At 31.9% G+C, this 25,253-nt stretch overlaps 1 protein-coding gene across 1 annotated transcript; it reads left to right on the forward strand.

The window, feature by feature from the left end:
- Window positions 1-24,510, forward strand: LOC131041122 (cytochrome P450 720B2). Its single transcript, XM_057974098.2, has 9 exons — window positions 1-321; window positions 545-866; window positions 2,999-3,148; window positions 3,244-3,483; window positions 3,744-3,827; window positions 3,933-4,011; window positions 4,099-4,217; window positions 4,302-4,420; window positions 24,318-24,510. The coding sequence occupies exons 1-9, from the start codon at window positions 5-7 to the stop codon at window positions 24,406-24,408; spliced, it is 1,521 nt and encodes a 506-aa protein (XP_057830081.1). The 5' UTR covers window positions 1-4; the 3' UTR covers window positions 24,409-24,510.
- Window positions 24,511-25,253: the final 743 nt, after the last annotated feature.

Consider the following 25,253-nt stretch of genomic DNA (forward strand, 5'->3'; position numbering starts at 1 on the left):
AATAATGAAAATTTGGTTTTTTCTGGGGGGTTGGACTAAGGGCAATATAAGTACTTCAGAAATCCTCTGTATTCAACATTTATACAGAGAGAAAGACATGGCCGTCATAGAAGATTTCGCAGTGCATTTTTTGACAGCCATCCTATCTTTGGCAATATTAGTGTTGTACCTCCATGGAAGGTCCAAAAAGGCTCCTACTGAGAAACATAAACTTCCCCCAGGGTCTATGGGATGGCCACTCATAGGAGAGAATATCCAGTTCCTTCTCTCTACTATGTCAGACCATTTTCCAAGATCTTTCATCAATTCAAGACAGCTTCGGTAAGTTTATCATGCAGGTATTTACATAATATGTTTAGGTGTTTTGTGCCCACGAAAATTTGTATTGGTCTCATACTGATACTTATATAAACAGAATATTTGTAAACAATTTACAATGCATATAAAAAAGCTTTGTAAAACCCTACCATAGAGTGAAACCCTGATGCTCCAACCTATTAGTTTAGTTTGATTACTGACAAAGTTTTGTCAAAATCGTTTTCAGATATGGTGACATCTTCTCCTCTAACCTGTTTGGAAGGAGGGTTATTATATCTGTGAATCCAGAGTTCAACAGATTTGTGTTGCAAAATGAGGGAAGGTTGTTTCAAACTTCCAATACTCAGGGGTTCATTGATATAACTGGGAAATATGGTCTACTTGCTCTCCGTGGAGATCTTCAGAGAAAGATTCATGGAATAACTGTTAATTTACTCAACCATGAAAATCTACGTTCCCATCTGATGGATAACATTGAAAATCTATTGATAAATGCAATGTCTGAGTGGGATGGAAAGAAGATCAAGTTACAAGATGAGTGTCATCAGGCAAGTGTAGATTTTCCTCTCATTTATTTTTAGCAGCCTTTTATCCCTCTTTTTTCAGCTAGAAGGTGTTATCATTTATATGAAGTAAATGCGATTTAAGCTGCTACTTGTTGATCCAACCTAAAGAGTTGGTTACTGAAATTTTTTCTAGGAGTCTATTAGTTCAGGGCATTCGTTGAGCAGAGTCCTAAACAGCCTTATGTCGTAAATTAATCACTTTAATCTAGAAGAGTGATGACCTGTTGGCGTTTAGGTGTGCATTTACCTCGAGAATAAATTATCCCAATATGATACAAAAGCTTTGCCCCTATTACTCTTTCTTTAAATTTATGTTGATTCTTAGCTGTTTGGAAGGTAATTACTGCACATTATAAAACCTTTGTTTGATGAACTGGAAAGAGATTTAAGTGAAATCAACACAGTATCATGAAATTAAGACAAGTAGATTGCAATGTCTAGCAGACAATGTTATAGTGTGATGGTTGAATTTTAGTATTGTAGTTTTTGTCACAATGGTTCAAATTCTTATAAGAATGTTATTGCTATATGTTCATGTTGAAGATGAGCTCCCTTGCCTCTGACCCTACTGATTTGTAACTGAAATCAAAAGAAAAAAAGTAGACTGCAATGTCAAATAGTTAACCACTTCTGAAAATAGTGCGAACTAGTAGCAAGAGACACTATATAAATTGCAGAAATTCAGTTACAGGATAGCAGTAAAGCATATTACAATGTAGAAGAGAGAGCATTCAGTTTTTCAATAGCTTCGACTCCTCATCCAGAAACTTCAGATAATCCATTAAAGCCATATCCATCTCATCAAGACATTTTTGCAGTCTTCCTCCTTTGGCTTCAAATTCTTTTGCTAAAAACCACATAGATAGTACTCCTCTTCCTTTTTAGGTTTTCAAACAGCCCAGAAAAGATCTAAGATTTTATCATTTATACAATTCAATAGATTGTTTGGAGTTGCTATGCTCCAAAGTACTCTGGCTTCCATCAGTTACTTTTCTCGCTGTCCCTAAATTATTTTCCTTTCTTTTGTATTTCAAAATGTTCTGTTTATAATGGTTAAATAGTAAACAAGAATTTTTTTATGATATTGCTATTAGTATTCAATTGTGTAGTTCTCGAGTCAAACTCAACGACTCATGTTTCAGGAGTAGTGATTCACAAGAACCCATGTCTCATGAAAATGAATGGTACACTTAACACTCATTGCATCTAGGTGATGCTTACAAAGGTGAAGCTTTGGGCCTTCCCGGGAGGTCACCCATCCCAGTACTACTCTAACTCAAACATGCTGAAAAGTTGTGAACCCCTACTCATGAAACATAGGTCAATGAGTTTGACTCAAAAACTATACAGTTGAATCCTGATAATAATATCATAATTTGAATAGGTTCCATCGCCCTTTGCAGAAGATTTCTAGAGAGGGTCACTCCTCTTGGTGTTTTCAAAATCAATATCTTCAAGAGGTAACCCAGGACATGCTGGTAGTGGTTGTGTGGGGCAAGATAGTTCCAGACAGGTCCAGTTTCTTTTTCCTATCTACAAGGGTTTTCATGTTAACAATTATATGGAGGCTCTCGCTATTTTGACGGCGGTGGAGTGTTGTTGTCCTCTTCGGTGGCCACAGATAGTTGTTGAATCTGATTCCCAGATTGTGCTGTCTTTATTGAACCAACCAAATTTTGAGGGTGTTAGTTGGCAGCTTCAGATGATTATTCGTCGGATTGTTTCTTTTTGTGACTTCTTTGAGTCAGACACTTTCTCTCATATTCTCAGGGAATGGAATGGTGTGGCTGACTGTCTTGTCAAATGGGCTTCTGACTTTATGGAGGATTGGTCTATTGAGGATAGGAGGCAACTCTCTCCGGAGTTGTCTCAGGTGCTGGATCAACTTGTTAATCATGATAAGTCTTCGTAGTTTTCCTTTGTTGGATGGTTTACCTTCTTTTGATATATTTCTTGTCTGTTTTGAATAAATTTTTACCCCTTTTTATTGATTCAATATCATAATTTGACTTATTGTACTTCTTAAAAAAAATTCTCACCCGATTAATTTAGCTGTAACATTCGAGTGATTACTTTACATGGTTTTGATTGGCACTGATTGATGTGGGGGGCAGATAATTTTGAACCTCATGGCAAAGCAGTTGCTGGATTTATCCCCTTCCAAAGAAACAGAAGAGATTGCAAGGCAGTTTGACAACTTTTCAGCAGCAGTTGTGTGTCTTCCCCTTCGAATTCCTGGTTCAACATTTTACAGAGGACTTCAGGTTAACAAGCACCCAATCCCATAGCATTACATGGAAGTCAGAACATTACATATTTTCAAATTTGCAATTATTATTGTTCACACTTTTTTATACAGGCCAGGAAATATCTGCTAAACAAGATATACGAGATTATGGGAGAGAGAAGGAAACACCCTGAAGTAGTTCACAATGACCTATTGTCAAAATTCCTAAAGGAGGATCCTCCTCTTCCTGATGAATTTGTGGTGGATACTCTTCTGTTTCTGCTCTTTGCAGGCCATGAAACTGTTTCCCGCTCCATGGCAATGAGTATAAAGTTTCTTACAGACTGTCCTCAAGCGTTGAAACAACTCCAAGTGGGTATTTTCTGTAGCTTCAATATTCAGTGAAGGTTTGGTTTAAATGTGCATTTTAAATTTTAACAATTGTTCATCTGAAATTACACTGAAAAGTGAATTATATTAAAGAAGCTAATGAAATTTCAAATAACACACTTAAACAAATCAAATCAAAGCTTAATGTATATTGTTATTTTATGTTTTTTTGTTTTCTTTTTAGTTTCTTTTGTTTTTGCTGCCTGTTGAACTGGGAATGACAATTGGATTTGTGCTTGCAGGATGAGCACGATCAAATTCTGAAATCGAATGGCAATAAAAAATTAAGTTGGGATTCCTATAAATCAATGAAATTCACTCAAAACGTAAGCACAATTCAAAATTAATTTTGTTTTTTTAACACCCAAATCAGCTATTAGAAAAAGAAAGAAAGGGTATTAGAAACTTACAGCGAAATTTACCGTGCATAGGTTATAAATGAGGTTCTTCGTATGGCAAACGTTGCACCATTTTTGTTCAGAGAAGCTACTCAAGACATTGATACAAAAGGCAAGTAATATTTCAGGGCAGCCATTATAATTCAAATTAAGTTAGTATTCCGTGCCCTGTTTTGATGGGAACTTCTGTATTTTTTAGGTTATCAAATTCCAAAAGGACAGACTATCCTAGTCTTTATGTCTGGAGTGCACACGGACGAGAATAATTATGCTGCGGCCTTCGAGTTTAATCCATGGCGCTGGGAATCATGCGACAATGTATGGAAAATTTGTCCTCTGTAAATTGGTTTCAGGAAATTTTAATCAATTTTTCAATTAAGGTTTGTGTTACAAACATTGCAGGGAGTTTCAAATAATCCCCTGTTTGCCCCATTTGGAGGAGGTGGGAGACTCTGCCCAGGATATAATTTGGCTAGGCTTGAGCTGTCGCTCTTCTTACACCATTTCGTTACTAAATTCAGGTGCTTGTTGCCGACAAAACTCCTTACCATATTCTAATTTTGTAGGCATATTTTCGAGGATTGTTTTTATGAATTTTCTTCTAAGTAATTTAAGGTTATTGCTAATTTTAGTATTTTAAGTTTGTAAATGATACATTCAATTTTGACGATTTTTTTTGTTATCTTTGTATGTGACTTAAAAGCTTAAAGCTATTGTTTCAACTTCTAAATAGTTAAAAAGAATGCTAGATGATTTGTTATATGCACAAAAAGTTTAGAGGTGTCACTCGATCATGCAAATTTGTACGCTTCACTGTGTTGCAACACCACACCCGACAGGAAAGACGTATTGTGGTGGGCACAACCTCCACATTAGTAGCTGCCCTACCCTCCCCTACCTCATCCTCCTCTATGAACACATGATTGAAAAAAGACCACATAATAAATAAAACTAGAAACTAGAATATAATTAGTAGTATTCCAAGCATTGGGACAATTATCTGAGATATATCTGAAATTCCTATGGTAGGGTTATACATTCATTAACGAATATTTCTTTCTATAAAGAAAATTTTACTTTTTTGTCACTCAATCTAGTTGATATGTGATTAGGACAATCAAATCATGAGATGAAAAAATAGAAATTTAGAAATTGATAAGTCTAATAAATTTGTTGATAAGGAAAATTGGATACACCACTAGGCTCAAGAGATATTGATTTTTTTTTAGCTTAGGTATAAGTATAAGCACAACCAACATAAGGTGAAACATACGATTCACATAAGTGATTGAGTGTGCATCTACTCGAAAAAGTTGTGGAAAAAAGGGCTTAAACATAGAAGCTAAAGTCATTAAGCTATGATTGCTTCATAATTATATATAGAGGTAAAATATTTTACATTTAGATTTACATAAGTGCATGGTGATCTTCTCAATGTTTATTGTTGACAAGTTGAGCTCGTTCAACCCATCTGTGTTATATGATGAGATGAGGATCTGTTTTTCCATTATTTTATGTTTTGCACTTAAATATATGGACGAGCTAGAAAATGTTGTCACCCTTGATTAGAAGGCAAGACAGACCAAGCATGGTGTGATATGAATTAAGACTTTGTGTTAAAATACCTAGTAAGAAACCTATAGTATTGTAAGAGAATAGGCAAAGACTACATAATAGAAAACTCATAAAGATATGTATACCATTGCAAAGCTACTTTATTATTCTAAAATTTGAATTTATAAACTTTTGCATAAAATATCAACTGTCACCCCACCCCTTAGAATTTGAAATGAATAGTTTGATGTGGATAAATAACTAACAAAATAGAAAAAAAAATTAAAAATATATATTGAATTTGTTACCCAACTTGGTGAGGTCAGAACTCATAGCTCATTGGGAAATATTTGGACTTCTTTATATCATTGGAAACATCTCCAAAGATCTACTTTGATTTTCTTAAAATGAAGCCTACAAAAACCTTTCCAGCAAATTGTTGCAACTTCTTAGGGCGATTTCTACTCCAAAAATGTGATTTATTGAAATATAAAAAATACCCAAAAAAATAGTTTTGATCTTTTCCATTATTGGCTATGTGCATGTCACCCAAGTTCTCCTAGATTGAAACAAAGATCATTCACCGCCCCCCCCCCCCCCGCCCCCAGAAATCCAATGGGGCCTCCGTAGAAGAAAAATTGTGCTTTGATTCATTCCCTAGTCAAGCCCTTGCTTTGGTGAGAGAACTAACCAATGTTAACCATGCAATAGAGAGGAATCTTTTGTTCCTTGAGTTTATTAATAATAACCTTAGTAACTTTAATGAAAAAATAGTCTCTAGATTCAATTTTGTGCTCAACAATCTTTTTGATGATGGTGTATGAGAAATACCAAAGAGGATGAATCTTCTTGTTTTGTCATTGAAGTCAATCTTTTTGTAGATAAATCCATAAATTGTTTCCAACAAAAGTTGACGAGGGGCTCTAAAGTTGATCATGTCCTAATTAAATACTTTCAATTGATGTGCTCCAATATTTCATTAACTTGTTATTAGATGCGCCAAATCCTATCAATATACTTTATTTCTTTATCTACCCCTTTTTCAAAATGTGGTGAAAAATCAATTTAAATTACTAGTAATGCTATATCTGTGGGAGCCAAGGGTTGATACCCAAGAGAAACCTCATATGGATTGTGCCTCATGGAGCTATGGAGTTCCTGATTGTAGTTGTATTGGACGTATGGTAGACTCTTGTCCTATGTGAGTATTCTTTGAATGATACATTCATAGATTGTGAATGATAATTCAATTCACCACCTCTGTTTGTCCATACTTGACATTCATCTTAACCCATAATGATGACCAAAATTTTCTAATGAATATACTATCCTTGTTAGAGATGGTGTTATGTGGCAAACTAAAATAGATCCAAACATCCTCAAAGAATAGCTTAGTAATTTCTTTTATGGAGATCCCCTTCTTACAAGCTACTGTAATAGCCATTGTTTAAAACTTATCTATCACCACATACACACAGCCATGTCTCCATTTGGTAGTAGAGAGGGCCATACATAAAATCCATTGAATTTGAGTGAAAAGGTTATCAAGGATAGGAAAGGGTATATACAATCCCATTTTGTAGTTTGCAGGGTTTGTAATGGCGTAAGCCGCATAGAATCAAATATATGAAGTGATATCATGATTCATGATTGATTAGTTTGAACATGATAAGTTACTTAATAAGGCCATCTAGATATCAAGAGAGTATGTGGAAAGAGGTTCCCATACTCTATTTATTCTCGAATCTTTTAGGGACTATTATTGAGTAAACTAGTTTTGTTTTTTGATTATTTCCTTGACTCAACCAATATGTAATGATATTAACTTATAGTAGCAATGGAAATCACCAAGAAATGAGTTGTTTCATTTATGTTTGGGAGGTTTATCTACCTTTTTATGGTATGAGGTTTGAGTTTTTTGAGTGTTTTTAGCCTACGGAGTGCAAAAAGGGAAAATGATAGAAAAAATGAAAGTACATAAAGCCATTATGATTAAATGGAAAATGGGAAATAGGATTAATAATGCATATAGAACTAAATAGAACATTAGATTTTAATCCACAAATGCATCTCTTTTTTTTATATGCAATTTATAAATAAAAAATTCAAAAGACCTTATCAATGGTCACTATAAGAGTTGTGGTAAGAGAGATCTTGATAATAAAAGATTTTTTTGTATATGCTTATAGTTTTTAAATGTAATTGACTATTTTTATCCTAGATACTTTTTTCTGTTTCTTTTTGTATTTTTGTTTCAAAAACTAAATGATTTTTTGTGTGTTTTATCTCCATTTTTAATTGATTGATTATAGCTAGAATTCAAGCTCCCCTTCCCTTATAAGCTTCCAATTTTTTGAGATTTTTTCAGCAAAAATTACATATTTTCCATATCACTCTCAATATGAAGAAAATAATAGGATTTGAAATTTTTACATCCAACCTTGAAGTGTATGCTCAAACCTCTCCCTTTTTCTAGCTAATTCATGAGAATAATATTACAAAATGGTAGTGTATTGTGTAAGTATTAACTCACATCATTATTTCCAACTCTCATTATATCTAGGTTATGGTCATGTTCTAAAATGATATAAGATATTCAACATAACATTTTTTATGCAAATAAGAGACATCAAGGATAAAACATAAAGAGTTAGTATAAGGAGGTTGATTTGCAACGAACAAGTGGTAGAGAAAGAGAGAGAATCAAAAGGAGTGGAAGACATATCTAGCTAGACAAGAGAGCCACCTTAGGAAGATATAAAACAATTGAAGAGATGGAAATTTTTTAAATTAGAGACAAGGTCTTATTCTCAAGGCTACATTTCTAGTTATTTCATAGTGGTTAAAATAAACAAACTTGTTTTCTTTTGTGATTATTCATAGTGCTAACACTAAAAATGTCCATTAAATTTCACTTCTTGGAGGAATACTGATGTAGTCAAGATTGGGGGTCTTATCAAACTATCCAATATTGCAACCTTTACATATCATCCCATCCGCATAAACGTATTCGAAACAAATTTTGAAGCATATATTTATTATAAAATTCTTTAAGAACAATTGCATGTATAGAATATTTGAACAAACAAAATTTAAGAAATTATACAATGTTTCTAGGCATTTCATGCCTACGAGTCTCCAAGTCTTAATGCCTTCAAACCTTCTTTGATCCACTCCTCTTTTTAAATATACTTTTCCCCTTCATCTTGCAACTCTCATGACTGCCTTCAACACCTACAATACATCTAGAAATTCTTATTTCTCTTCTTCTATCTTTCTCCTCTAGGCAAGCTAATTGCTTACAATCTTCCTTAAAAAATTCTTTAGATCAACTTACAAGTTCTTTCTCCAACCTTATTGTTGTTGATTGTTCCTTCTTAACACCATTTAAGGTTGTATTTAATAGATAATATAACCATTATGAGTCATCACAAAGAGGCACCCAAATCTACCTTTTCATCTCTCTCTAATTGTCTTTTGAACTTCCTATGTATATGCTTGAAATTCTTCATCAAATGTTTCTAAATTTGTCACCCAAGCTTGATAAACTATATCAAACAACTTGATGTTGTAAATTCCTTCGAAAAGTGAATAAAACAAGAATCAATTCATGCTATTTTGGAAATTGAAGAGTTTTTAATTGTTTTCTCAAAAATCAATAGCTTCTCCTTCCATTTTAGGCACCTGAAATGAAAGAATAAAGAAAGAATGAAATTCCAATGGAAACTTGACTTATGAACACTTATTTAATAATCCAAAATGAGTAAATTAATTTATTTAAAATTTATAATATGTCAATTAATCCCTTCAACCTTTAAAACTTTGAAATTATGTAATATAATACTTGTAAAATCACATTAAACACCATGTTTGCCTTTGATTTTTTAAATGAAAGTCAAGTTTTGATGAAACTAATATTTTATCCTTCAACAATCTAGAAATTCTATTGAAGTTCCAACCTACACCAAAAATGCAAAACATGAGCATGAAATTATTATTTTTGGTGATGTAGGATTGTTTGTGAGCTCAAATTCTCCTACCTCAAATATGATATTGCAACCATGTCAATTAACAATTTATTAAACTTTGTATCATGAAAAGAGGATTGATAAACCTCTCACATTTAAAGATATTAATTTTGTACTTCATTTAGTGGTAGGGTTGATTCTATCGTCTTCTATCCTTAACTCCTAAAAATATTTACCATAGTCAAATTTTGGTAACTATGTGGGACTAAAGTCATTAACATGTCACAGGGTGGTGATCTAGATTTCTAGGAAAAATTATATCATTTTGAAAATATTTTTTTGTTTTTCAATTTGTTCGCATGTTTTTTTCTAACGGTTGTGGTTGCCTCATTCTTATAGCCAAAAATATAGTTCCTTTGAGAGTTTAAATTCCATTCATCAAGGATGTACTTTATCCCCTAGTATTTATGTGATTTCATCTAAAAGATTTGAATATCTTCTACCTAATTATTTTTCACAAAGTTTGGTTAGAGACATTTCTTTGTATAATTCCTTAGTTTAATCAATACATAAGAATTTTGATAATGATTTTTTTATTAATCTTCTAGAGTATTAATTTAACATAAAAACAAGCCTTGTAATATCTAGATATATTTTATAAATCATTCTAAGGTTTAATCATTCAATGGGAAGGTAAGATGTGCAATCTTTTGTTCCTAAACCTCTAGCTCAAGACTTTTTGGTGGAGCTAGAATTATCATGAGGAATTTTTAGATTATTTGGAATTTATTTTTAGTTACAAGAATCCCCATCCTAAGGCTATTATCTCTATAATTCAAAAAATAATTTATTAGTGGATTACCAATCAGCTTTCTCTATCAAAAAAATTCTAAGTTTTTTCAAAAGTTTTTTTGAGTTACTCATGTTTACTATTCTTCTAGGTTGAATTACTTCTAAATATTTCTATCAAAATATTAAAAATATTTTCAAATAATTTCTTCGGGATTCGTCTAAGAATTACAAAGGTTTCCTTCATGTTGCTTGGGATTTTCGTTGTGTCTCTCTCATGACTTTAGAATGTTGGTCTTGATTTCCAATTAATGATTAAAGTTTAGCCTTGTATTTTAAATGGATTATCTAAGATTGTGAATGAAGAAAGACATATTTTTTTGTGTCACTACATCTCTTAGCATTCCCTAAGGAAAATAATATTGGAAAGAGACTGGTCTTCACATCCTTCTTAGATAATGAAGGAGTCCATGAAGATTTATCTATGGTACCTATTTAAAGCTAAATATGGACTTTTCAACCCTCTTTGGGTTTTTAATAGCATGGATTTCAACTGACTTGATTAGCTATATTTGTGTTGAATATTTTTCATTTGGCTTAGTTTATTCTTTTCTAGGTCCTTCTAATTGGTTCTAGATTAAATCATGTTGAGATCAAGAATCCATAATGCTTATTTTATGGTCATTTGGAATCTCTCAAACACCTTTTCTAGTTTGTCCTAGAACTTAGGCTATGTGTTCTTTAGACCCTTTTCACCTGAATTGTTGCCATGTTATATGATTTTACTAGGGGAATGGCTTCTAATCTCTTATAAAATATATTTTTAGGATGAAAATTATTTGAAATATATTAAAGGATAAGAATTGTATTTTATTTTCTGAAAACTTACTCAATTCTAATTTCTTATTTTACATTATGTCAATTTACATGTAATTCAACAAGATTAAATTATAGGTTTAGATTACTAAGGAAATTTCCCAATATTTTTAGAGTTACTTTTACTCCTACCTCTAATCAAGGCTATTATTTTCCTTTGGGTTTCATTAATGATGTAGTCAATTTGCCTGTTCATTCTCACGATTCATATTCTCCTTTGAAAAGATATAGGGACCAGTCTTAAAGAAAGGATGGTCTCAAACTACCAACCATGACTTTTCTTCTCCCAAAGATCCTAGGCACATGTTTAGTGGTTGGATTGACATTAACAAAAATTTCTCACCTTGCTCTTGCTATACACCTTCTCATGATACTTAGTTGCCTAATAAAAAAGGTGATCATGGTAATTATTTTTTGGAGCCCCCCAATGACATTCCATAACCCACTAATTTATGGGTACAATGGATTATTAGGACACCATTCTTTTTTCATTATTTCTCTTTCTCTTTCCTTATAAAAACTTGTTTATTTATATTGTTTTAGATTTTTCTTGTATAAAATTTAGAGTTGTGATTTTTTTCCACCCACCTTTATGTGAATATTTGTAATACAATCTTTTAATTGATAATAAAGACACTTATTCTTGATATAAAAAATATTTTTTAATATACAACAAAATTCATATATTTTAGTATTCTAATTTTGAATATATATATAATTTTATTAATTAATTGGACACTAGGGGCACAAGTAGGAAAGAGCCGGATAGAGAAAACCTCCAGCCTCACCCCAAAAAATAAAGAAATATAAAAGGTTTACATACATCCCACTTATATCCAAGTTTTTGATGAGTAATTGGATATCCTCATTTACAAATATATGCCATTTGGTTTTTCAGTACAATGTTTTCTGATTAATTAGATTAAGGAGATTATCACTTCTCCTTATCCTTTTACAAACAAATCTGATAATGTAATTTTTAGATCACAACTGTTGATTTTTTACCATAATATGGAAACATAACTGCTAAAGTATTCCTCCTTTCTTCCACATTTCTATGCAAGTCTTTCTCGATCTCTGTTGGGCATGTTGCTTTAACTGAATCTTTTATGTTTTTGCCAAGAAAATGCACATAGTACAGAAGTTGTTATCTTTACTTAGCAAGATGATGTTCTATTAGGCTTTCACCTGTGGATCTGTCCTGCACATATAATAACATCTTCCAAATCCTAGGCACTCTTGTTAGCATCAGAAAACATACATATACATTTTCTCTAGATTTCCAGAAAAAAGAAAAAGAGAAAAAAGAAAAAAGAAAAAAGAAGATGTGGCAGACTTAAACATAGACTAGCATAAGTCCATATCCTTAAAACATTCAATCTAATCTCTCCTTTTAAGCCATAATATGAAAATAATGAATAAAGAGGGCTAACAAACATTCTAGCTAGAAACATAAATCACCAAAGCAATCCACATACATCTAGATTTGAATATATATATTCAAAACCCGATATTCACCTTCTGGTGAATAGCCTTCTACAAACAAGAATCCTATCAGTAAATCTACCTAAAACCCAAGTCACAGAGTACAATCCTCTACCCTTACCTCATAGATTTCTGTCATAAAGCTTGTCAAATGCCCACAACACATAATGTTGCAAATCAAGTTTCAATAAATCACTAGTCTGCCTTCCACACATCTATCAACAAAATCCTGAAGGTTGATTTAGATTGCACAATGTTTCTGATCGCATAATTGAGATGACATCATTCATGCAGAGTTTGAAGAACCGGATTCAGAACGGATCTTTTAAATATATCTAAGTTTGTATAATTGTGTGTACATCTCTGCGCTATATATATATATATATATATATATATATATATATATATATACATACATATATATATATACATATATATATGTATGTATATATATATAAAACATTCTTACTAGAATACATTTGTGAATTCAATGATTTTCTTTTATGTTATTATTTTTTAACAACTAATCTTTGAATTTTCAAGTTGAATTGTTTTTTCTTGTTATCATTTTATATAATTACTCTTTGAGCACAATAATTTTTATGACCTTATTTTAAAATGTAACTTAAGAATATGCTTCTTATTTGTTATCATATTTTGTATGAAGATCATATTATTATAAAATAAGGTGCTATATAATAACAATACTATTATATTATAAAATATATATATATTTTTAATATCATTTATACAATCACTTACAAAATTATTTTAAAATTATATTCTCATATTATTATTTATAAAAATTATTTTCTTTTATAGACATAAATATTAAAATTTTAAAATATTTAAATAAGTTAAATAATATTATTACCTTCCCCGTTCATGAGGTAGGAGGTGTTGAAATAAAAAATTAAGGGTGAAGGCCAAATGGATTCCACCATGATTTGGTTGGCGTAAACTAAACTTCGATGGAGCTACTCAAGACAACCTAGGGGTAGGGTGTGTGATAAGACATTGTAAGGGTTTAATCAAAGGCGAGGCCTTCACACCATTGATAAAAGGGATGAATAATGAAGTTGAATTACAAGCACTAATAATTGGACTTTGCATGGGTTTGAATCTTGGCATTTCCAAGCTTGAAATTAAGGATAAGTCGATGCTTGTAATCAATGCAATTCATATAGACAAATTGCAAAGCTGGAGACTAGAGGCAACATTTTTTACTTCAAGGGAATTGTTGAAAAGAATTGAAGCTTACACAACCAAACCTATCTATAAAGAAGCTAATTATATTGCTGACCCCTTCTCCATCAAGGTTATTGGTGATGTGGATTGATACTAAAACTAATATTTCCCTCAATTGGATGTATTGCTCCCATGCAAGTGAAGAGGAAGAGTAATAGGTGGCCTAAGGCCACATCAGATTAGAGTGGGAGCTACTTTTGGTTTGAAGTACATAGGTTTAGGTCAATGGTGTAGGTGAATTGTAGGCCATTAAGGTTAGTGGAAAGGATACATGACTCATTGATAAATATAGAGTGATTATGTAAGAGTGTCTAACAATGCATGTCTCTTGCAAAGTCATGATGTCGGGTGAGGAATAGTTTTAAAGTTTGCACGAGAATGGGATGATAATTTCCTTCTTTCTCTCCACATTTTAGGGAGTTTCCAACATGAGGTCACACACATCCAAAGTGGTGACATGTGTTAAGAACCTACTTGCATGTCTATTTAGGGATTCTACTTCTCCCAACATGAAAATGATGAGAATATCAAGAAAATAGTAAATTGAGCATGCTAATCTATAATGGAGGTTGGAAAGGATAGATTTTTAAATATTTTGGTAAAGAAAATTTACACCAATGTGTGTGGCCCTTTAATTTATGCCTCATTGTAAGTTACTTGGCAAACATTAGTGAAGAAAGTACATGTAGAACATGTTAGGTCCCAGAGACAACTGAGGGGGGGGGGCTGAATTAGTTGTCTAATAAATTAAAACCAAAACAACTTAACCAACTTAATGCCGGTAAACCAGTTAAGTATGCCGGCAGACAGTTTTAACAGTTAATTGCTATACCGGTAAAGATTAATGCATGAAACGTAAACACAAAGTCATCCACAACACATAACACCAATATTTGTACGTGGAAACCATGTAAGGGGAAAAAACACGATGGGAAACCTTACCCACAATCAGATGATACTACTGCAGATAGTAAGTGTACATAAATGGGGTCTGCACATGCAGAAAGGCCAACAACCTAGAGCTCACTGCTCAATCAAAAAATGGGAGTCACACTGACTACAGTTGGATGGTTAAATCCAATAAGAATGTACTGCACAAAATAGCATCTTCATATGCTGGATTCAGTACCGGTGTAATTCTGATATGCTTTCACAAAAACCTAGCTTCACCTTCAAATGATGTCTGCGTGTATTGCACTACTTAATCTCGCATATACCTTCACACAATTCTTTTTCACATTCCACACTTGATCTTACAAATAAGATCTTACATTTATACCATAACCTAAGACCAATTTTAGTAGGTCGGCTCTACAAGATATTAAAATAAAACATTTTACAAACAATATAATATCTGATGCAATAACCGATTGAACATGTCAGCTTAATGCATTTACAACAATAATTAATCATCTCCATAGCGTGCCATGCTGATCTGGAAAAGATAAACCTGTCGGTGTAACCCTAGATAACCTTGGACCTATTTGCCAATAAAAGCAAATATGAATATACCAATGATTAATTCATTAAGATAAGATGTCCAAATGATGTCTTCGATATTACCGAGTGTCTTCCATAACATTCCAAGTGTCGGTGATCATTATATCCTGCCGGTGAACCATATACCAGTAACTATGCAATAGTTACTTGCTTGTTGGTGAATGTTGTTGGATCTCCAACGTGCTAGTGTTTTAGTAGGTGTTGGCATCAATGACAAAACCATACCAAAATACCAACAATCTCCCCCTTTGGCATTGATGGCAACACAAGATGGAAAAACCATCAAAGTGCCAAAACAAAAATTACAAATACCAAAAACCAACAATCTCCAAAAAGATCATAACCAGAAATCAAAATACATACAAAGAGTAATAGTCTCTCCCAAACAACAATCTCTCCTTAAAAGATAATGTGTTTTTCCATAGATATCTCTCCCCCTTTGACATCAAATGCCAAAGTTACAACAAAACTAAGTTCATATAAAATACCAATCAATTCAATATACCAACTACTCCCCTTGAGAAGTAGCTTCCTCATCAAAGACCGGAGTAAAAGATTTGTCTGTTAATTTTGCCGGTTGATGAGAATCATCAACTGTCTAAGTCTCCACCAGTGGTGGTATGACTCCAAGCTGATCTCTGAGATATTCAAAAGTCTCCTTAGGCAAAGGTTTTGTAAAGATATCTGCAAGTTGTTCTTTAGTATTCACATAAACCAGTTTTATCTTCTTTTCTTCAACTTTTTCCCTTAGAAAATTCAGTTTGATAGAAACATGTTTTGTTTTAGAATGTAGTATTGGATTCTTAGATATATCAATTGCTGCAGTGTTATCACAATATATAGTAATAGGTTCCTTGCATTTTACCTTTATGTCTTTCAACATTTGCTTAAGCCATAGTACCTGTGTATAGTTAGTTGCTGCTGCAACATATTCTGATTCTGCTATTGATAAAGATGTACAACTCTGTTTCTTACTCAACCAAGAAACTAGTCTGTTTCCAAGAAAGAATGCTTTGCCGGTGGTTCTTTTTCTATCATCCACATCTCCTGCCCAATTTGCATCTGTGTATGCACATAATTAAAAATTTTCATCTCTAGGATACCATAATCCAACATTTATAGTGCCTTGTAAGTACTGGAAAATCCTTTTTACTGTTGATTCATGATTTTCTCGAGGATTACTTTGAAATCTTGAAACAATACATATTGCATTCATAATATCAAGTCTGGTTTGTGTCAAATACAGTAAACCTACTATCATAGATTTGTATCTAGTTGGATTAACAAGTGTAGATTCATCCCTTTGTGATTATTTGTCATTTGTTGTCATAGGTGTGCTTACCAGTTTAGAGTTCTCCATCCCAAATTTCTTTAGTAACTCTTTCAAGTATTTGGATTGACTCAAGAATATACCTTTATCAGTCTGTGAAATCTGCAATCCTAAAAAGAATTTTATTTCTCCAATCATAGACATTTCAAATTCTTGCTGCATTTTAATAGAAAATTCCTTACATAAACCATCTTCTCCTCCAAAGATTATATCATCAACAAATACTTCTATAATCAAGATGTCATCATTAGTTATTTTGTAATATAAATTGTTGTCTGCATTTCCTTCAGTAAAACCAATCTTTAAAAGATACTTATCCAATACTGCATACCAAGCTCTTGGAGCTTGTTTTAATCCATACAGAGCTTTTCTTAACCCGCAAACCATATCATTGTCATTTGTCAAAGAAAATCCATCAGGTTGTTCAATGTATACTTCCTCTTCAAGATCTCCATTCAAAAATGCACATTTAATATCCATTTGATAAACTTTGTAGTTCTTGTGTGCTGCAAAAGCCAAGAATAATCTGACTGCCTCAATTCTAGCTACTGGTGCAAAGGTTTCATTGTAATCAACTCCTTCCTTCTGAGAATATCCCTTACACACTAGTCCTTCTTTATTTCTGACAACGTTACCATCTTCATTAAGTTTGTTTCTGAATATCCATTTGGTTCCAATTACATTTTTATCTGTAGGCCGGGGAACTAATGTCCTAGTGTTATTTTTCTCAATTTTTTCTAATTCTTCTTCCATAGCTTTAATCCAAAATTTATCTTCACATGCCTCATTAATAGATGATGGTTAAATTTGAGAAATAAGACATACCTCTTCATTTGCCAATCTTCCTCTTGTCATGACTCCTTTAAACTTGTTTCCAATTATCTGATCTTCAGAATGATTCAGTCTTACATACCGGGGTGTCTTTGTTTGCTGTTGTTCTTCAATTATTATGGAATCCTCAGATGGTACCGGGGTAACTAGATCTTCATTATGTACCGGTGGATTTAGTGTAGGTTCATTTGTCACAATTTCTGTTGCCGGTTCAGAGTCTATATACCTTGAAGTTCCTCTGAATTGTTCATCAATTTTTACATTTGTACTCTCAACAATTTTTTGCAATCTTTTGTTAAAACATCTATATGCCTTGCTCTTAGATGAATAACCAAGAAATATTCCTTCATCACTTCTAGGATCAAATTTGCGAATATACTCATCTCTTTTGATATAACATTTACTTCCAAAAATTCTGAAATACTTAAGAGTAGGAGTATTACCAAACCATAGTTCATGAGGGGTCTTACCGGTTTCACCTTTGATATGAACTTTGTTGAATGTATAGACCGTTGTACTAATTGCTTCTGTCCAATACACATGTGGTAAATTTTCTTCTAATAACATACTTCTTGCTACATCCAAGATAGTTTTGTTTTTCCTTTCAACAACTCCATTCTGTTATGGTGTCGGAGGTGCTGATAGCTGTCTTCTGATTCCATTTACTTCACAGAATGTATTAAAGTCCTTAGATGTGAATTATCCTCCTTGATCTAATCTTAAGCATTTTATTTTCTTACCGGTTTCATTTTCAACCATTGCTTTGAACAGTTTGAACTTTCCAAGTGCTTTTGATTTTTTTCTAAGAAAAGTAACCCAACACATTCTAGAATAGTCATCAATGATTATCATGAAATATCTATCATCTTGTAAGCTTTTAGTTCTTGCTGGACCACATAAATCAGTGTGAATCAAATCAAGAGCATTATTGGATTTTTCTGGAATACTTTTGAAACTAGCTCTAACTTGTTTTCCAAATTGACATTCCTTACATACTATATTCTGAGGTTTGACAATTTTAGGTAAATCTATAACTGCCTTAGTAGTACTGATCTTTACCATGCAATCAAAGTTCACATGACAGAGTCTCTTATGCCATAACCAACTTTCATCTATATGTGCAATCAAGCATGTCTTTTCACTATTATTCAAATGAAAGATATTACCTCTAGTTTGATTACCGGTTGCAATTTCCAAACCAGTTTTATTCATGATTTTGCATTTTCCATTTTTAAATTGTAACTAAAATCCTTTCTCAACTAATTGAGCAACACTTAAAAGATTATGTTTTAATCCTTCAACATAGTAAACATTGTCAGTGTTATGCTTACCATCAAGAGATATTGTACCCTTACCTTTGATTGAACAAGCTTTGTCATCTCCAAATCTTACTAAACCTCCATTGTATTCTTGAAAGTTCAAGAATTTACCTTTGTCTCCTGTCATATGATGTGAGCATCCTAAATCAATGATCCATTCATCCTTTACTTCAACTTTAGCTGCTAGGGCTTGTTCTACCGGTTGAGCAGTAGGTGCCAGTTGATCTTCTGTTATAGCAACAAAAACCCATCCATTGTCTGTTGGATCCTCATCAGAATCATCAGTCACACCTTCATCAGCAATGTAACAAGATTTGTCCTTATTCTTCTTAAATCTGTATCTCTGATATTTTGGATTAGGTTTGTATGTTCTTCTAGCTTCTTCTCTTAGTCTAGCATGTCTATCAGGGCATCTCAAAGCCATATGACCAATCTTATTGCAGTTAAAACATTTAAAGGGTGCTTTACCTTCATACTTACTTCCAACTAGAACTTTAGGCATTTTCCTTGCAAATAGTGCTTCAAGTTCTTCAAGTTCTTCATTTTCTTTCCTGCTTTCTTCAAGTTCTCTTGCATAAAAGGCTTTCCAATCAAATTTGTCAAATGATGGAGCAGATGATGTTGATGCTTTAAAGGCTAAATCTGTCTTTATAGTAGCAACAGGACCAAATTCTTCAATTTCGAAAGCTGAAAGTTTGCCAATTAATGTATCCCTAGTTATTGATCTATTAGGCATTGTTCTCAACTCATTTATAGCAATAACCTTCATTTTATATGCTGGTGGAAATCCTCTTAAAACTTTTGAAACAATTTCATCCTCACTTAAGGTTCCTCCACAACATTTAATACCCAAAATAATTTCATTTACTCTTTCCATAAAAGCAGAAATCCTTTCATCTTCTTCCATTTTTAGATGTTCATACCTAACTCGGAAGCTTTCAAGTTTTGCAATTTTGACTATGGAATCTCCTTCATTCAGTGTTTCCAAATGATCCCAAATAGCTTTAGTAGTAGACATATCTGATAATCCCATGATTTGTTGTTCTGATAATGCGCTTAAAAGTGCTTCTCTTGCTTTGCAATCATTTTCCTCATCTTTTGTCAACTGAGCTGGACTGGGCTAACCTGGTACAGTAGCAATATAACCATTCTTTGTAACTTCCCAGATGTCTTTTCCAATGCAATTCAGATGTGTCTCCATTCTGATCTTCCATATGCCATAGTTGGTTCCATCAAGTTTAGGGTTGTCCTTCCTGAAATAGTTAGTAGACAGTGGATCTCCTCAAGCTGTTAAACTTCTGCAAAAGAGGACTAAGCTCTAATACCAATTGTTAGGTCCCAGAGACAACTGAGAGGGGAGGGGGTGAATCAGTTGTCTAATAAATTCAAACTAAAAAACAACTTAACCAACTTAATGCTTAATATCGATAAACCAGTTAAGTATGCCGACAGACAGTTTTAATAGTTAATTTCTATACCGGTAAAGATTAATGCATGAAACATAAACACAAAGTCATCCACAACACATAACACCAATATTTGTATGTGGAAACCCTGTAAGGGGAAAAACCATAGTGAGAAACCTTACCCACAATCAGATGATACAACTGCAGATAGTAAGTGTACATAAATGGGGTCTACACATGTAGAAAGGCCAACAACCTAGAGCTCACTGCTCAATCACAAAATGGGAGTCACACTGACTACAGTTGGATGGTTAAATCCAATAAGAATGTACTGCACAAAATAGCATCTTCATATGCTGGATTCAGTATCGGTGTAATGTTGATATGCTTTCACAAAAACCTAGCTTCACCTTCAAATTATGTCTGCGTGTATTGCACTGCTTAATCTCGCATATACCTTCACACAATTCTTTTTCACATTCCACACTTGATCTTACAAATAAGATCTTACATTTATACCATAACCTAAGACCAATTTTAGTAGGTCGGCTCTACAAGATATTACAATAAAACATTTTACAAACAATATAATAACCGATGCAATAACCGATTGAACATGTCGGTTTAATGCATTTACAACAATAATTAATCATCTCCATAGCGTGCCATACTGATCTAGAAAAGTTAAACTTGTTGGTGTAACCCTAGATAACCCTGGACCTATTTGCCAGTAAAAGCAAATATGCAAATATGAATATACAAATGATTAATTCATTAAGATAAGATGTCCACACGATGTCTTTGATATTACCAAGTGTCTTCCATATCATTCCAAGTGTTGGTGATCATTATATCCTGCTGGTGAACCATATACCAGTAACTGTGCAATAGTTACTTGCTTGCCGGTGAATGTTGCTAGATCTCCAAAGTGCTAGTGTTTTAGTAGGTGTTGACATCAATGACAAAACCATACCAAAATACCAACAAAACAATGGACCTCTGGATACACCTATCTATCTCTATTGTTCCTATAGACATATGGCATTCCTAGGGGAAATCAAGGAGAAGAGATTGAAATACATTTTTGAGATGTACCATTAGATGATTATTCATGCAATCAAACAAGTGCTAAGGGACATGTTTATGAAGATTTATCTCAGATATGATTTTGGCATCCTTGGTCAACATGGGAAACACACATGGATTTAGAAAAGACATTTTGAAAGGGGCTAATACACAAGCATTTTATGGGGGAATGACATGATGTTATGGTGATGATTACAGAGGGTCCTTGAACTCCCCTACCATATGACTTCTATATTAACCAAATTTGGGGCCAAGTGATTATTTTCACCAACATACATTTGCCCTTGCATCATCATCACATGGTTATTGGTAAATGTGTTCTATTTCTTAAAAGGATTCTAGGCATGGTATTTACTAAAAGTTTGGAATGGTTGTAGGACTTTATCATAGAATAAAATATGGCATCATATCTTTCTCATATGCTTTATGTAATAGTTCAACAATAATTGTTGCTCAATATTGGAAACTAGGGCTCCTGATGCAACAACATCTAGGGGTGTAAAGAAATCTTGCATCTCCTAAAACTATTGTTATTTTTATTTTCTATTATGGTTAGGTGGTTAAAAATAAATTCTGGCATTTATAAGTATCCATGTACCTGAGAAAGTGTTCAAGATGACACAAAAGATTAAAATTATTTAATATTTGTAGCCCATGTTCAATATAAATTTTAATTTTCAAGTAGGGACACCTTTTTCAATCATTTATAATGCTAAAATAATTAAAATATCCTTCTTGATGTGAGAAAAAGGAAGGGGAAGATTCATGCACTCATATTTATTGAATTGTTACATAAAAAATGAGAAAAGATACCTCTTTATGCACCCAGTTTGCAAAATTAAAAGGACACCTTTTAGGAGCCCTCCTAGGGAATTTGAAAGTTCATCTATTGGCTATGTGTTTATTTTATTCATATCCATGTGTTTACCACCAAGAGGGGGAGTGAGATTTCCAAGAGGCAGAATGATGCTATAAAAGGGAGGCTTGGGATAGTGGTTGTTCATTAGGAATTGAGTTCTTCTCTTCATAGATAAAGACGAGTAGTAAGAGGTGTAGAAGAATAGCTTATAGCTCCATCGTGCAAAGTTCTAAAACCTAAGAGGATAATATTTTTTTTATTGAAGAATTTGTATTTTATTTTTTATTTAAATAGAAGAGCATTTGTGAATTTCATTTCATTAGGAAATAGAAGGCAAGTTATTTCTTGCTATTTTCTAACTCATTCTCTTTGTTATTCTATGCATGAATTTTGGGTGGAGTAACTCTCATGTGGTGTAAGAGAGAATGTGTTTTGGATTTGTTAGGGGAGTCCCCATCATCAACTCCATTTTGTATGTGCTAGAGCTAAGTTAGTAGGACTAAAAGCCTAGTTATGCAATGTAGCACTCCTTTCTACATATGTTGGAGCTAGAAATAGGAATAGTCCATTTATTTTCCCATTTTGGTTTGTTTGGGGGATTTGGATATAGAACTTATAGATCAATCTAAATCTTATTTAGGCCCCAAGTCAAGAGTTTATCTATCAAAAGAAAAAAAATATTATTATCTCAATCAATATATAAGAATAATATTTTTAATTACTATGGATAAATTAGTGATTATATGAATTTCATTGGGTAAAGTTTGGTGTCTAATATGAATAGATATAGGCTATTTATTAAATTAGATTTTTTAGTATATATATAATAAATAAAAATGCATACTCTTTAGTTTTATATCTTCATTTTATGTTATACGTGTTGTATATACATTTTCATATTTTTTAGTTGAAGTCATTTTGTACTCTTACTTACATTCATTAGTGACTAATTTATACTTATAAGAATCTCTTAAATAATTATTAACATCAAGCGTTATAATTAAACTTAATCACTTCAATCATAAGAAATTTGTCTCCAAGAAAATATTAGGATAAACTATTCATAGAAGTAATTTATTATATATATACATAATAACACTAGATTATTATCACATAAGTTTTTTTATTTGAATATCGCTACTCGTAGGCCGTTGTTGCCGCATTTGAATTTTTAGATTATTTACACCATAAGCACAACCAGCGAAGACAGAGGCACATGCACAATAGCTTATTATCTTCAATGATCATTTTTCACCAAATAAGAATTTTATTGTATACATCATAATACATCAATATATCAAATATCAAATAAATAAATTTTATTACTAGCATAATATAGATAACCTCCTGCCCCTCCCTCCTGCCCCTCCTTCCCTCCCTCCCTCACCCTCTATTTACAGTTTGATCATTCATAATATTTAGTGGTGTGAATTAGATCTAAATTATAGTCTAGAAAAATTATTTCATATGTCTACAAACTTAAGATAAGTGATTTATTTTTTTATATTATATCGCATAAACTATTTACATATCTTACATCATCTTAAGATATCATTTTATTTTTTATTTTACTTGTCATTGGAAAATAATATGATAAATATAGTTAAATAATTTCCTTTTAATCAACAATATGGAAACATTACTTGAAATAAAAGAAATACTAAAACTTATATATGATTTAGTTTATACTATTTGTTAGTAATTTGAATATTTGAGATCTATGAAATATTTTCCATTCTATTAAGAAAATTAATAATCTCATCAAAATTAATAATAGTATTCATGATATATCTATGTGCATTTTTAATGTAAATAAATAATTCAATATGATATGTTAAATTGTAATAATTAAGGTGAATGCAAGTGTCTACTAGAGAAATGAAAGAATTATTATGAACATAATTAAATAATTACATTTATGAATAAAGATAGTAAGTTTTATTCAAGTTAAATATATTTTATTTATAATATCAATTTTTTTAATATATTTTATTTATTCTTTAATTATATTATAAATTTGAGTGATCAATTATTATGAATTAATTCTTTAAACTTAAATTAATTTAAAAATTATTCAACATAAAAATAATTAATAATTGCTACTTATTTTTAATAGACTGCATTATTTTTATTCTTCTATATCTAACTTATAATTGTGTTATTGCAGGTGGAAGGTGCATGTAAATGACAAGATATCGAATCTTCCCTTTCCTCATATGGTTAAAGGACTTCCCCTTCAATTGTATTCTAGGGATTGATATTTCTTTTTAAATTATAATATTGTTAAGCGAGAGATATCAAATTATATAATAATTATGAATCTTTTTAATTATTATTTAATTTGAATATTTTATTATTTAGTTTTGGGTATTTCTCTTGTTTGTGACACTTCTTTTTATTAAAGAAGAAAATGAAGGGGATTATATTAGTCATTGTTAATGGAAAGGACCTTCTTAGATGGAAAAATAAATTATTGTGATCCTCTTCCACCCTCTAGTGCTTTATCTCTTTTCTCATAGTGTTCTTGTTTATAAATATTGCTTTAGATTTCTAATTAAAATCTTGACCTTAGATTTCAACATGTAACTTTTTCCACCCACTTTTGTTTATAAATATGGATAGCATAAATATTTATACAAATTAATATAAGACATTCATTCATCAAAAAAATAAAAATTAATAAATGTTTAATAATTCTATATTTATAAACTTAATTTATTATAAATAAATAAAATAGATAAATTTGATAAGTAGCATACTTTACAATGTGTTCAAATAAATATATATAATTAATTAATAAGACAATTAATTAATCTAATTAATAGTTTGAAGAAATCATTTAATGCCACCTTATAATTTGATATATAAATACTATGTTAATTTTGAAGATTGAAAGATTGTTTTTTTTAAATTTTGATCATATATTTTGAACTTAATTGAGAATCACAACTTCTTGTTGGCATTGTGTTGTCATTGATGTCAATTGGTATGGGATGACTACCGGTATGAGAGATGTATGTGCAACATTGTTATGGAGGAGTACATGACGAGATATCTTTGATATCACCTTGTGTTGCAGAACACTGGTAAGGTAAAGAAGAGA

This window comes from Cryptomeria japonica, chromosome 5, assembly GCF_030272615.1.
Source record: "Cryptomeria japonica chromosome 5, Sugi_1.0, whole genome shotgun sequence".
NCBI classification, from domain to species: Eukaryota; Viridiplantae; Streptophyta; class Pinopsida; order Cupressales; family Cupressaceae; genus Cryptomeria; species Cryptomeria japonica.

What these genes read in the sequence shown, in the direction of transcription:
- LOC131041122 (XM_057974098.2), top strand. Translation starts at nt 5, where the DNA reads ATGAAAATTTGGTTTTTTCTGGGGGGTTGGACTAAGGGCAATATAAGT. An exon ending in AAGCGTTGAAACAACTCCAA is followed by an intron (nt 3,484 to 3,743) that starts GTGGGTATTTTC and finishes TTGTGCTTGCAG; the next exon opens with GATGAGCACGATCAAATTCT. An exon ending in TCAAGACATTGATACAAAAG is followed by an intron (nt 4,012 to 4,098) that starts GCAAGTAATATT and finishes TGTATTTTTTAG; the next exon opens with GTTATCAAATTCCAAAAGGA.